This window comes from Physella acuta, unplaced genomic scaffold (genome assembly GCF_028476545.2).
Source record: "Physella acuta isolate Inbredline_101_S28 unplaced genomic scaffold, ASM2847654v3 ptg000376l, whole genome shotgun sequence".
NCBI classification, from domain to species: Eukaryota; Metazoa; Mollusca; class Gastropoda; family Physidae; genus Physella; species Physella acuta.
In genome coordinates, this window is record NW_026731895.1 from 688,134 (window position 1) to 701,924 (window position 13,791).

General features: G+C 40.9%; 1 protein-coding gene across 21 annotated transcripts in view; it reads left to right on the forward strand.

The window, feature by feature from the left end:
• Nucleotides 1-13,791, forward strand: part of LOC131941899 (dystrophin) — a 301,691-nt gene that overhangs the window by 191,263 nt on the left and 96,637 nt on the right. For all 21 annotated transcript variants that reach the window (XM_059301490.1, XM_059301480.1, XM_059301481.1 and 18 more), the window contains 2 exons: nt 1,602-2,048; nt 2,829-3,001. In XM_059301490.1, the coding sequence (XP_059157473.1) occupies nt 1,602-2,048; nt 2,829-3,001 (620 nt within the window). The remainder of the gene's footprint in view (nt 1-1,601; nt 2,049-2,828; nt 3,002-13,791) is intronic.

The following is a 13,791-nucleotide window of genomic DNA, read 5'->3' on the forward strand; positions in this document are numbered from 1 at the left end:
CCCTAAACTTCACATTCCAACAGTTCGTCATTTTAAACAATATATTCCAACAGTTCGCCATCCTAAACTTCACATTCCAACAGTTCGTCATTTTAAACAATATATTCCAACAGTTCGCCATCCTAAACTTCACATTCCAACAGTTCGTCATTTTAAACAATATATTCCAACAGTTCGTCATCCTAAACTTTACATTCCAACAGTTCGTCATTTTTAAACAATATATTTCAAATGTTCATCCAAACATTACATTCCAAATGTTTATACAAAACATTACATTCCAAATATTCACCCCAAACATTACATTCCTAATGTTCGCCCTAAACTTTACATTCCTAATGTTCACCCAAAACATTACATTCCAAATGTTCATCCAAAACATTACATTCCAAATGTTCATCTAAAACATTACATTCCAAATGTTGGCTCTAAACATTACAATCTAGCAATGCCATGAGACTGCCCCTATAATAATTGTTGTATGTAATGAACCTCATTAACTTTCTGTACATCGTCACACGGTGTACGTGCCTTCATGTATGTAGACAGACTCGGTGGAATAATTAGCTTGCGTTAAGATAAAGCTTTGATCATTGAAATTAGATGCTCTATTTATAGCGCAGTACGATGTTGAGAAAGACTAAAATGCGGGTTTAGTTTCCGACATAGTTAACGTTAGGTTTTACTTAGTGTTAAATCTATCCGCTGTGAACTGGCAGATTGTTAAATTTATCAGCACTATGGTGGCAGATTGTTAAATTTATCAACACTATGGTGGCAGATTGTTCCAGGCATCGCTTCATCGTTTGTCTAGGTGAGCACATCAGCTGCTGTGATTTCAGCTGTTGTTGAAACGTCAACGAAGATCGTTGTCTACCCTTTGTTTATGATCGTATCCAGGTGTAGCAGCCCCATAAATGACGCCACAGGTCGGGAATAGATGTGTGTGTCCCTCGCTCTCGTTAGACTGTGTCCCTCGGTCTTGTCAGATTATGTGTCCTTCCGCCGTCAGATTGTGTCCCTCTCTCGTCAGGCAGTGTGCCTCGCTCGTGATCCATCTTTATTCATAGTGTTTCTTTTAGACTTTTTTCTCTGTGGGTGGGGGTCGGACACTGGTAAAATTAAATATTTTCTTTACAAATTCCACTTCGTTCGGGTTGGGGGCGGTAGAGATGCCTGAAAGAAACACTGTGTTACTTCAACTTAGAGTTATTCCCATCACACTGCTAAATGAAAAGAGTGCATGAACATTACTGTGTAAAGTCACATTACGTTATACAGTAATATTTTGGTAATGTTGTTGGTAATGTTGGTAAATCTAAAAGTTGCTAATACATATCGATTTTCACGTGTGACTAACATACATGGTTGCGAGGACTTGTTCTAAGGCAAACTATATGAATGGGTCCCATTTACTTTAAACACGCAAAATACTAATGATTTTTATTTTTTAATTTTATTTTTATTTTTTTATTTTTTTTTGGGGGGGGGGGGGGGGGGGAGTACTGCAACTCGTCTGTAAGAAATTGGACTTGAACTGAACTGTTACCTGAGCATCGCCCCACCCATGCCATAACTCATGTTTCCATCTCCGTCCCCAGGTGCTAGAAGATGAAGTCAAGCGACGCGGCAAAGACCTGACCGCCCTCAAATCACAGAGTCACAGCCTGCCAGACAGCAGCAAGGCGGGCGCCTCCACAGACCTCGCGCCCCTCGATGAAAGATTCCGCGCCCTCACCACTCGGCTGGCCAGCACCCCTCCGCCCTCGCCCATCCTGACGCCCCTGACGAAGGAGACGACCGTGACGACAGCGGCGTCGACCAACGGCCACGCGTCACCCTCGGACAGCGTCATCAGCCGGACCACGTACAATGTGGTCTCCACCAGCGTCACCAGGACCACCACACTGGCCCACACGCCGGCCCAGTACCTGCAGGCCCTCCGGCGGCTCACGGCCCAGATGTGCGAGCTGCGGTCAAGCATGGAGCTGGACGACGCCGTGGTGGTGGAGGAGACGGGCAGACTGGCCTATGACGTCAAGATGAAGGTGAGAGGTCAATAGGTCACTGGGGCAACTAATAACTGTACCCGACCCTTGGTACCCTGTACTTGTCCTACCACAGGTCACATGACATGAGATTTGAACTCTTCAGTATTCTAAATTCTAATCAATATATCTTTACGTGTACTAAAACAACAGAAAGAGATACCTATTAGAGCTGTAGCCTATACATTAGCCTGGTTGAAAAAAAAACGAACTGGCAGGGTGTATTTTACTTACCTTTTAATCTTAAAAACAATTAAATGGTCTTAGTTTCAATGCCAAAACTATCCATCCCCCCCCCCCCCCCGTCCACTTAATCTTAAGAGTTTGTTCATTTTTCAGCCAAACCCTAATGATAGTGAATTCAGTTAATTTACGTCTTTGGTGAATTTCCTGCTTGTGATTTGACCGTGATCAACCTCATAGATTGGTGTAATAAATTAAATCTGCAAAGATAAACCTACAACAATAAATCTACAACAAAAAACCTACAATAATAAACTTACCAAAATAAACTTACACTAATAAACCAACACTAATAAACCTACACTAATAAACCTACACTAATAAACCTACACTAATAAACCTACACTAATAAACCTACACTAATAAACCTACCATAATTAACCTACCATAATAAGTCTACAATATTAAGTCTACAATATTAAGCCTACAATTATAAACAGACCGTTATAAATCTGCTATATTAAACCTACAACTATAAACCTACAAAAATAAACCTACCGTCATAAACCTACTATATCAAACCTACGATTGTTCCAGGGCATGGAGCAGAAGGTTTGGGATGTCCAGGAGAACCTGACCGAGATGGAGTCCCAGAAAGATGACGTCATGCTGCAGGCCAACCAAGAGGAGGCGGCTGGCATCAGATCCCAGATGGAGCAGCTACTGCAGGAGTGGTCCAGACTCAGCGACACACACTCCACCCGCACTAAGTGAGTTGTTCTATCTCTCTACCACACTCCACCCGCACTAAGTGAGTTGTTCTATCTCTCTACCACACTCCACCCGCACTAAGTGAGTTGTTCTATCTCTCTACCACACTCCACCCGCACTAAGTGAGTTGTTCTATCTCTCTACCACACTCCACCCGCACTAAGTGAGTTGTTCTATCTCTCTACCACACTCCACCCGCACTAAGTGAGTTGTTCTCTCTACCACACTCCACCCGCACTAAGTTAGTTGTTCTATATACCTCACTCCACCCGCACTGAGTTCTTGGGTTTCTTCTCTCTACTCCACTGTCTACCTCTATCCCCACCTAGTCTCCCTTCCTTTCTCCATATTTCTCTATACATCTTGATCCCTGTCTTCTTGCTCTCCCTCCCATCGTCCCTTATGGAACAACCCATGTATCTCTATCGAACCTGTGTGCCTCAAACATAATTTAACTACATAACACGAGGGGTGAGGGGGGGGATACTCATCAACTGGGCGATTGGTAAGTGGGAGATGACCTACTCGGTGATCACCAACTGTCAGATCACCACCTGTGAGATAACCTACTCGGTGATCACCAACTGTGAGGTCACCAACTGGACGACCCAACAGACGTTCGATGTGTTTAATTCACTAACAATATTCTGAGATGACAACGGTTACCAATCTAGACAACGTTTACCAATCTAGACAACGTTTTCCAAAGTAGACAACGTTTACCAATCTAGACAACGTTTTCCAAAGTAGACAACATTTACCAACCTACAACTGAAATCCGTCTTCTACCTCTACAACCAACATGATGGCAGAAGATTGAGCAGCTGCTCATGAGAAGATATATGGAGACGATGTGCTACTCACGCTTAAAATAACTGTTGCTTTAAAAAAATAACACGTTTAAAGTAAAGTTAAAAAACGTGTTTCGCGAATACACAACAGTCTTGTTAGTAATTCTTGTTTGTGAAAGGTGATGTCGGTTGTTTTTTGTTGTTGGTTTATACCTGGAACCAACCATAGAACCTGTTGTTTCCATGGTTACCCTTTTAACTAGTTTCTATGAAGACAACTAGATATACCTTTTGTTTGATGATATCACGATCAAAGGTGAATTGATGTAGCCTTAATTAAATGTCGTATTTGTGAAAAATAGTATATGAATGGTAAATTCGATCAAGCGTCTGATTTGTGCAAATAGCATACGGTAAATTAAATCGAGTGTGCTATTTGTGCAAATAGTATACGGTAAATTGAAACCTGCGTGTTGCGTGATGTTGTCAGGAACTTGGATAAAATAACATAAAGCTGAGTGTACAGAAGCTATTCACCCGTTTTATTGTGTCAATAGCAGCATGATCTTTGTAATGTGCCAATAGCAGCATGATCTTTGTAATGTGCCAATAGCAGCATGATCTTTATAATGTGCTAACGTGCTTATACTCCCGTGTATTTGGTAATTTGTCTGCTTCGAGCTAAAAGATTTGAATACGTTCTAACAATTAAAAGTTAAACGTCCCATTGTCATAGATTTTTAGAAGCTACTACTATGTATGTTTTGTTTTTAAGTTGAAGTAATCTCTGTTAGTTTCAAGCCGTTCACCAGCCACAATAGGCCAAAACAAGCCACTAGCAACCACTTAAAGCCACGACTCCACACAAACCCTCCAACGATTCCTGGAATGTCTGCCCTAACTCCCCCTCGACCTTGACCTTGCCGGTCGTGTGGGACGTGTTACGTCATCACCTGATGCCTGTAGAGATGGCCTGATCCCATCACTACAGCAACATGTTCAGATCCCATCACTACAACAACATGTTCAGATGGTTTATCTGCCCCGCCCCGCTGATTTACGGGCGTGCATTCCTCAGTCGCAGGTACCTGTCACCACCGTGGTGATACATCTGTTCATATCGCATACTGTTGCAGAAGATGAACATATAGTTCAAGTCTACAACGGTTCATATCGCATATTGTCAAAAGACAACTAGATCAAGAAGATAAATTACCAGTGCGAAATGTAAGACCTTGTTGATGTCAATTGTAATTTGTAGACGTGGCTTAGGGGTTGGAGAATAATGGCGTCACTGACTTAAGGTCGGAAATTTACGGACCCCAGGAGTCTTGTACAAGTTTTTTTTTCTGCTTGCCTTCACTGGGCTTTCTGCTTGCCTCTACTTGACTTTCTGCTTGCCTCTACTTGAATTTCTGGTTGCCTCTGACTCTCTGCTTGCCTCTACTTGACTTTCTGCTTGCCTCTACTTGACTTTCTGCTTGCCTCTACTTGACTTTCTGCTTGTCTCCGATCAGCCTCCAGTAAATCATGTGTTATTTATTTTTTAACGGTTTCATTATCTATCTTTACAAAAGTGAAAATATATAATTTGTAAACAGATACAATGATTCCTGTAAAGACAGCCAAACTTGAAGTGCCGAATAATTTTCTTTACTCGGCAAACAATGATTATTTCCTTTCTGTAGACTAGCTCCACTACACAAACGTTACTTTCCACCTTGGTTGTCCCCCCCCCCTCAACTCAAACAACGCCAACATCTGCCATAACTCCCATCATAAAATGGCGCGCTATTCCTAAACAAATCGGTCAAATCAGAAATTAAAATATGACACGATTTATAGCAGCTGTAAACAAAAGATTAAAAACCATTCAAACAAAACGAAACTACCCCCCTTTTACTAATGTCAGAAGCACCTGTCCATTATGTTCCTACTTATGCTTGTATTAATGGAGCATGTTTTTATGAAACTTTGTTTGTAAACAATATGTTAAGCCGCTTTTAAAACGTACAACGGATATGAAATAAACGAGTACTACTAAACCAAACCCGTTCGGCTCTTGTCGATGTAATTAAATTCCTCCGCTGTGAGACACCGCCCACTTCCCCTCAATAGCCTTGCTGTTCATCTAATTGTACCTAAGACCATCCATCTAGTGTTCGTAGTTTGGTGCGTAGAAAATTAAACTGATTGAGTTGGCTTGGTCAAATTTTGTATAGAAATAATTTCTGCCACTTGTGCAGATCTAATGTTGCCAGATTCGTTGATATGTTGAGCTAATCGATGACGTGATTGTCTTAAGTGGTCACAAACTGGCTGCAATAGATCTAGGAATTGTTCCTCAACATCAGACATCCATTGCTTACACACACAAATAAACAGAAAGGGCAGAGGCAGGTGATCTAATGCTGATAACTCAAGTGGAACTTTCGCGTTTGATTACAGCAAGTAGAGTAGAAGCTAATCGAATTTTTTTTCGAGCCAAATTCGCTAAAAATTTGGCTTCTTTTATCCAAGCTAACACATAGTGACCCGGCCAAAAAAACTGAGTCATTAAATCTATTTTTAGATGCAATCTCGTGCTAAAACGTTTTATCAATTTTTAACAAGTTACCATGGCGTGCGTAAATTGTTTTCTCACGTTTTCTTAAAAACTATTGTTGAGACGTCGCTGTTTTATTTTTACCTGCACGTGAGTGGTAGAGGCACAGTGCACTTTGGCGGTACAAGTACATTGGTTTCTATACTTGGACATCCTAGTTATTGGCTAGGGTTATGGTACTGTGCCATCTTAAGGAAGATCTTTTGTCACGGCTAGAGTTTATGGTAATGTTCTGTCTTAGGGGTTAGGGGCAGCTCTTTTGTCTTTGTTAGGGGTTATGCGGTCTGACGAGGCTTGTAAATTAACTTCAAATTAAAATTGTGCTAATGAAAGCAGGTGGAGTCGAGCACCGAATGCCCGCATGTTCCAGCACACCTGTGTCCTGTCACTGTTCCAGATTTTATACACGTCCGACCTGCACTTAATTGGCTGGAGTTAATTGAATGTTCATTAGAATGTATTCTGGTTGTAAATGCCGGAAGATTTGTTTCAGTACTTGTGTATTTAATTACTATACAGGTGCTCCATGTTATGTAAGGAAATCATCATTTTTACTTTCTCGCATATACGAAGTATAGAGAAAGTCTTGTAATCGTTTTACACCTCACTGATACGGAAAAACATAATTTTGCAAATCTTGTCCGTATGTCTGTGTGTGTGTGTATGTGTGTCTGTCTGTCTGTGTTTGTGTAAACTCGATAACTTGAGTACCGTTACAGCTAGGTTGATGAGATTTTATATATAAGTATTTATCAAAATCGTAGATCCGTATCAACTTTTGAGCGATTTCCGATAACCGGAAGTGGTACTTTTTCTACTTTAAATTTTTAAAAGCCTATAAGTTGAGTACTATTTCAGATAGATAAATGAAATTTCACATGTACGTAAAAGATCTATATCTCTACCTTCTGTCAAATTTTGAGTAATTTCCGTTGACCGGAAGTACTAATTTACACTATTTCCGATTTCTCAAAAAACGCATGTAAATTTATAAAGTACTAATAATATAGCGCACTATTATGAACATCTTTATTTGGCGTTCGCTTGGTGCGCAATTCTTTTTTCTATGAGATTCTATTCTATTTTAAAAAGTTTAAGTATTTAAAATGGATTAAAAATCATAACTATGTCCCGAGTTCCCATCCCCTGTTGTTTTATATAAGAATATTCGAGAAAGTTTAGGGGAGATCACTCCCGGTTTATTTTCCTTAGTATTTAGTTACATCAAATCTGTTGCATTTAATTTACAAGGAGATTATTACATCTGTTGTAATTTTTCTACTACAAGATTATCAAATCGGCCTTGATCATTAGACTACGAGATTAACAATTAGAATTATGTGACTGCATTCACCAGCACGATATAATACATCAGACAACGTCACTTGATTCAATTACCAAATAAAAAGCTAGCATGTGCCTAATTACACTTTGCCTGTTTTACTAATCAACGGTACGGTGGAGATGTCGCGTTGAGTTTCAATTTTTGCACCAGTAGGTCTACATCTTGTTCCATCACAAGTAGGTCTATATCTTGTTACGTCACAAGTAGATCTAGATCTTTCTTCAGTGAGCAGCGAAGGGGAATGCTGAGGAGACAAATGTCCTTCCTATTGTGGGTCAAATGGTCATTTCTCACAGCCTCGACAGAAAGGAAAATCATAAAGAAATATGTTTTATCACTAAATGTGCGTTGACTACTCGTGTCATTTTCTTGAAACAAACGGCATTTACGTTTCGCCTTAGACATTTCAGTTAGTTCGGCGTGGTCGAGTCGGTAAAGCTCATGGTTGCTAAACCGAAAAGTCTCGAGTTCGAACCCTCGGGCAGATGAGGCTCGTTAGCTGGGGACAGCCACTCTTCCAAAATTAAACAACTGCTGCCTTGTAGTTTGTTCTTGGTTGGACAAAGGCTATAGAAGCAAATCCAAAAAGAAAAGCAGGCTGAAATCGGAGTCAATGGCCTCAATGGCGCATAACCAGTTGACACGTAACGCTTAATTGTGTTGGAGGCGTGGTCGAGTCGGCAAAAAGCTCATAATTGATACATTCGAACAAAGTCTCGAGTTCAGACCCACTGGCAGATAAATCTCGATCCCCTTCAACACTAATAATTAAGAACGAAGAAGAAGTTAGTTAAACTTTGATTCGGATTTGTATTAGCCTTCTCTCCAATTGCACCTCCTATTCCCCCCCCCCCCCTCCTACAAATGTTGAGCGATTCAGCCAGAGTTCCGTGGGCCGGATGTCGCGCCCACCACGAAAAGCGAAACTGCCTGTTAATATCGATTACATCCCTTCGTCTGACGCGCCGAGAGAGGTCACGGGCTGTTTGGTATTTAGGGGTGGGGGGGGGGGGGGGGGGGTCATGGACAATTACGTCACTGGCTCGGTCTGATGCCGGTCATAACGGTCATTACCGGGCTTTTCACCAGCAGGGCCCTAAACTGGGCGATGACGTCATGTGTGCTATATCGCGTTGTGTCGGCGCCACACTTGATTGGGATTTAGTGAAAACAGGAAAACTCGCTGTGTTTTCATAGTGTGGGGATTTAGTGAAAACAGGAAAACTCGCTGTGTTTTCATAGTGTGGGGATTTAGTGAAAACAGGAAAACTCGCTGTGTTTTCATAGTGTGGGGATTTAGTGAAAACAGGACAACTCGCTGTGTTTTCATAGTGTGGGATATTCTGTGGTGTGGCTGTATTCATAGTGTGGGTAACCCCGTGGCGTGGCTATACAACCACATGTGGATTCGGATATTCTTTGTTTATCTCGTGTGTGTGTGTGTGTGATTTCAATTGTTAACAGTGACAGCCGCGGCCTAATCAATTATCTTAGCGCTAATTAGCTGTGTTATAAAGCAGACGAATCAATTATTTTAGCATTAATTATGTTATAAAGCAGACGAATTATTCATATTAGCGTTAGTTATATGTGTTGTAAAGCAGACTAATCAATTTTTTAGCGTTAATCAGCTGTGTTATAAAGCATGTATGATTTAGTACTATCAGGAAAAAAAAACAAGACGATATATGCTTTATTTTATAAACAGATTAGCGATAGTTGTTTACGTATATATTAGAACGGACGATATGCATCCATTCATAGAAATACACATGTTATTAGTCTACTTTACTTTGTATATAAACAGAGTGATCTTAAAATAAGAGGTGTAGAAATGTGTAGATAGCAAATATACTAATAGACCTAGTTGCCGGTATACATATATACATATACTTATATCGATTACATGAGAGATGTAGATGGAGACATAAATATAGGTATCAAATATACAAGTAACGAATCTAAAATCTATTTTAAAAGCTCCCCCACCATCTGAGTTGCACCGAATCCTCGGGTCGATACTTGATTGTATCCAACCAATGTCACGCGGACACCCAAGACCCCGGCTGTTTATAAAGGCTTGTATATCCCTAATCGCCCCCCGCTGTCCGATCGATTCCATCTTGGCACCACATCATATTCTCGTCTGTACTCGAATCTAAAGGTTCCAAAAATTATCTCCATCCGTGGGTCTCTGTATCACGTGACTACCGTATAGCTGGGGGAGGGGGAGGTTTTGTTGCTAGACGTTAAAACAATTTTACTAACATTATGTTTGTATCTGTGGTTTATGGCTGGAGGTGTGTGTTGAAGACACCATTATGTTAGTATGTGGTTTATGGCTGTAGCTGTGTATTGAAGACACAATCATGTTTCTATCTATGGTTTATGGCTGGAGATGTGTATTGAAGAGAAGTTGTGTTGGTTAGAAGTGGCAAGTTTGACTTGGCGAGTCTTCTTTTATTTGGGTGGTAAAGGTTGTGTTGGCAGTGTAGATCTAAGGGGTGGTGCGTCTGAACTTACAAGGGTAGATAACTCTACACACTCATGGGCAGATAACTTTACACACTCCTAGGCAGATAATTCTACACACTCCACTTTACACACTCCTAGGCAGATAATTCTACACACTCCTGGGCAGATAATTCTACACACTCCTGGGCAGATAATTCTACACACTCCTGGGCAGATAATTCTACACACTCCTGGGCAGATAATTCTACACACTCCTGGGCAGATAATTCTACACACTCCTGGGCAGATAATTCTACACACTCCTGGGCAGATAATTCTACACACTTCTGAGCAGATAATTCTATACACTCCTGGTCAGATAACTCTACACTTTCCTGGGCAGATAACTACATATTCAGACCACGCTGCACAAACATGGGCAGATAACTGTGTACACTCACGGGCAGATAACTCTATACACTCATTGAGAGAAAGCTCTTCACAATTAAAAACTTGCCCAACACGCAGTGCTTGCGTCTTTACGCTCTAATGTAAACCATTTACAACCCGTTCGTTATTGTTTGCATATCTATTGCAATTGTCTGGAGCTCAAGAAAAAATAAACCTATTTCCTAGTCCATCGAAAATGGGTCTCACCACCACCCCCCCCCCCCCCCCCCACCCCCTCACTCACAATCTGACCGCTCCGTGTAGCGGCATAGGCTATCCTAGTCATGAATGATTCATTGTTATTCTTTGAGCTGTTTATCGTGTTTCTGTGCTGGTGCCTTTCTGTTGACCAGAAGTAATCGATAATTTTGTGTGCCGAGTGCCGGATCAAAAAGGAATTTTGTATGTCCAGCGGAAAGACCAAAGCATGTTCTTATGTAATGTTATCACATTCTCTTTTGTAATGTTATCACATTCTCTAATGTAACGTTATCACATTCTCTAATGTAATGTTATCACATTCTCTTATGCAATGTTATCACATTCTCTTATGTAATGTTATCACATTCTTTAATGTAACGTTATCACATTCTCTAATGTAACGTTATCACATTCTCTAATGTAACGATATCACATTCTCTAATGTAATGTTATCACATACACGAGGAACTATAAATGGAGTGTGGCCGAAGCGAGTTCTTACGTCTTGTATAGCTCAGTCACTCTTGCAAGCGGCAATACTGTAAGACTTCAAATGTAAACATCTCATTAAATCCAAGGGTCCAGGTCATATGTTGTGGACTGTCACGTTCACCAATTTTTACTCACTCTTTACTCAAACCCTCACTGGTCCCTCACTGTGTACGATCGGTAACAAATCCGCTTTGATGTTCGTTCGGTGCCGCCTGTATATCCAACTCCGTGCGTGTGATATTTTGTGATGTATGGCTTTAAAAACTTTGAGCAAAGTTACATTGTGTTCTAAATACACGTAGCTTAAATCATATGCAGCTGGATTTTCTTTGTATTTGATCGGTTTTCTTGAACATAATCCAAGACAGGTTTTAAATATACTTCACAATTTTTGTTGATTTCAAGTGTGCGGTTTGTTTGTTTTTGTTTTTATTGAATGCCGTGGCTCGAATATCTCGTGTACTCACCGATATAACGCGAGATCTGCCCACGCGCAAGATTTGACGTTAGCTGCATCTATTCTTATATCTTTACCTTGCCTAGTGTTATCGTATGGAAATTCCCGTTTTTTTTAGCTTTGCTACGTTGCTATTCTATTTGAAACTAATTTGAAATTTGGTTGGTTGTTTTTTTCCCCTCTTTTTCTTTGTTCTTTTCCTTATTATTTTAAATCGACTGCTTACTTATACTAACTTAAACGTAAGAATCTCGTTTTAAATTATTTTAATTGTCGTTGTTGTATGTTAATTATGACCGAATACGTTGTGTTGCCGTGTCCTGGTCATGGTAATTTTCAACGGATTAGGGACGGAAAGTGGGGTCGAATGTTCGAGAGAGGTCTCTAGATGGCCTTATTTTGTAATGAGATGGCCAGGTAATAGATCCAAGGTGGCCTTGTTATGCCATCCGATGGCCGCAAGTAAAGAGCGGAGGTCAGGATGAAATGACTTGCAGATCCCGCCATATTTGCTCCCAGTTTTGTCTGATCTCCGTCCTGCTTGTTCTACGTGACCAACCCGACGCTTGCAGGATACGGTTGGCCCACGGCCCACATACGGCTGGCCCACGGCCCACAGACCGATGGCCCCCCGTCCCACATACCGCGGCTATGTGTGAAGATTTGGTCACAAAGGTTACCGTACGGTGTCCCGTTACAAAATACAACCATGAAAAAAATATCCCGAGTGGCAGAACCCCAGGCCCTCCCTAAAGACCTTGTCATATTAAATACATACCTCCATCATGTCTAGTAACAACTGAGACCGCCGTAGAGCATACGAGTGTATTTTTTAAGCTAAGAATTCCTGTCGAACGCAAACGGTTTTAGGAGCTGTCATATTGTTTGATTCTCATATTCACAGCGTGTCATGCCATATTGTTTAATTCTCATATTCAAAGCGTGTCGTTCTCTAAAGCGTTATATTCAGTATCGAGTTACCTCCCTGCTTGTTCTTCTGAACGGTGCAAGCTTTGTTGTGTTGTGAGGTGTGTCGTGGGGTTTTGTGGCAATTTTTCAACAAAGTCAGGCCAAGGATAATACGCCACCATATTGGGATGTGTCAGTGTAGCTTTGTGTCAGTGGACTATTGTGTCAGGCTTTTAACATAGTTAGGCCAAGGATAATACGCCAGAATAGCCGTTTGTGTGTGTGTGTGTCGGGACTGGAGCTAGATCACGTGATTTGTATTATTAAATGAACCCGTTAGGTTTTATATCCGCGAGCAGTTTGTGTATCTATAATTTATATGTGAAGTTTTCTTCCATAATAACTTCAATACATTAACCTATAAGTAATTCATACAGTGCATTTATTCATTCGCTAACAGATGTGCCTAGCAGGGGTAACGAGAAGAATTAGCATAGACTATTCTCACAATTTGTTTGAGCTATCTCTATCTTAACTAAAATGATACATCCAAAGTGTACTGTATTCTCGGTCATCTACACAATCGCATGCAGTAGTAAGGTGGAATGATGCACCTCACATTGTTACAAGAGTCATTATTATCATTCTACTGAGCTTGGATTTAAACAGCCTTTTTCAAAATGTGAAGTGGTGAAATTTCGCATGAATTGTAACCATGGATATATCAACTAACAAACTGGTTACCTAGGATACCGCATTTGGAATAACCACTAACCTTAGTCAAAACGTTACATTGGAAAACACGTTCAGCTTTACTTTGGATACTTATACTAGTGGTCGTTGCCTTGGATACGGTTGTTTGGGCTTGTTCATTTGGATTCCTTTGCCGGTGCTCGTAACCTTGGATACCGTTGCCAGGACTCGTTACCTTGGTTACCGTTGCCAAGGCTCGTTACCTTGGTTACCGTTGCCAAGGCTCGTAACCTTGGTTACCGTTGCCAGGACTCGTTACCTTGGATACTTGATTGAAGTGTGACTCTAACAGGATGAGGATGGCGGTGTCCCTTCATGCGTGTATAACGATT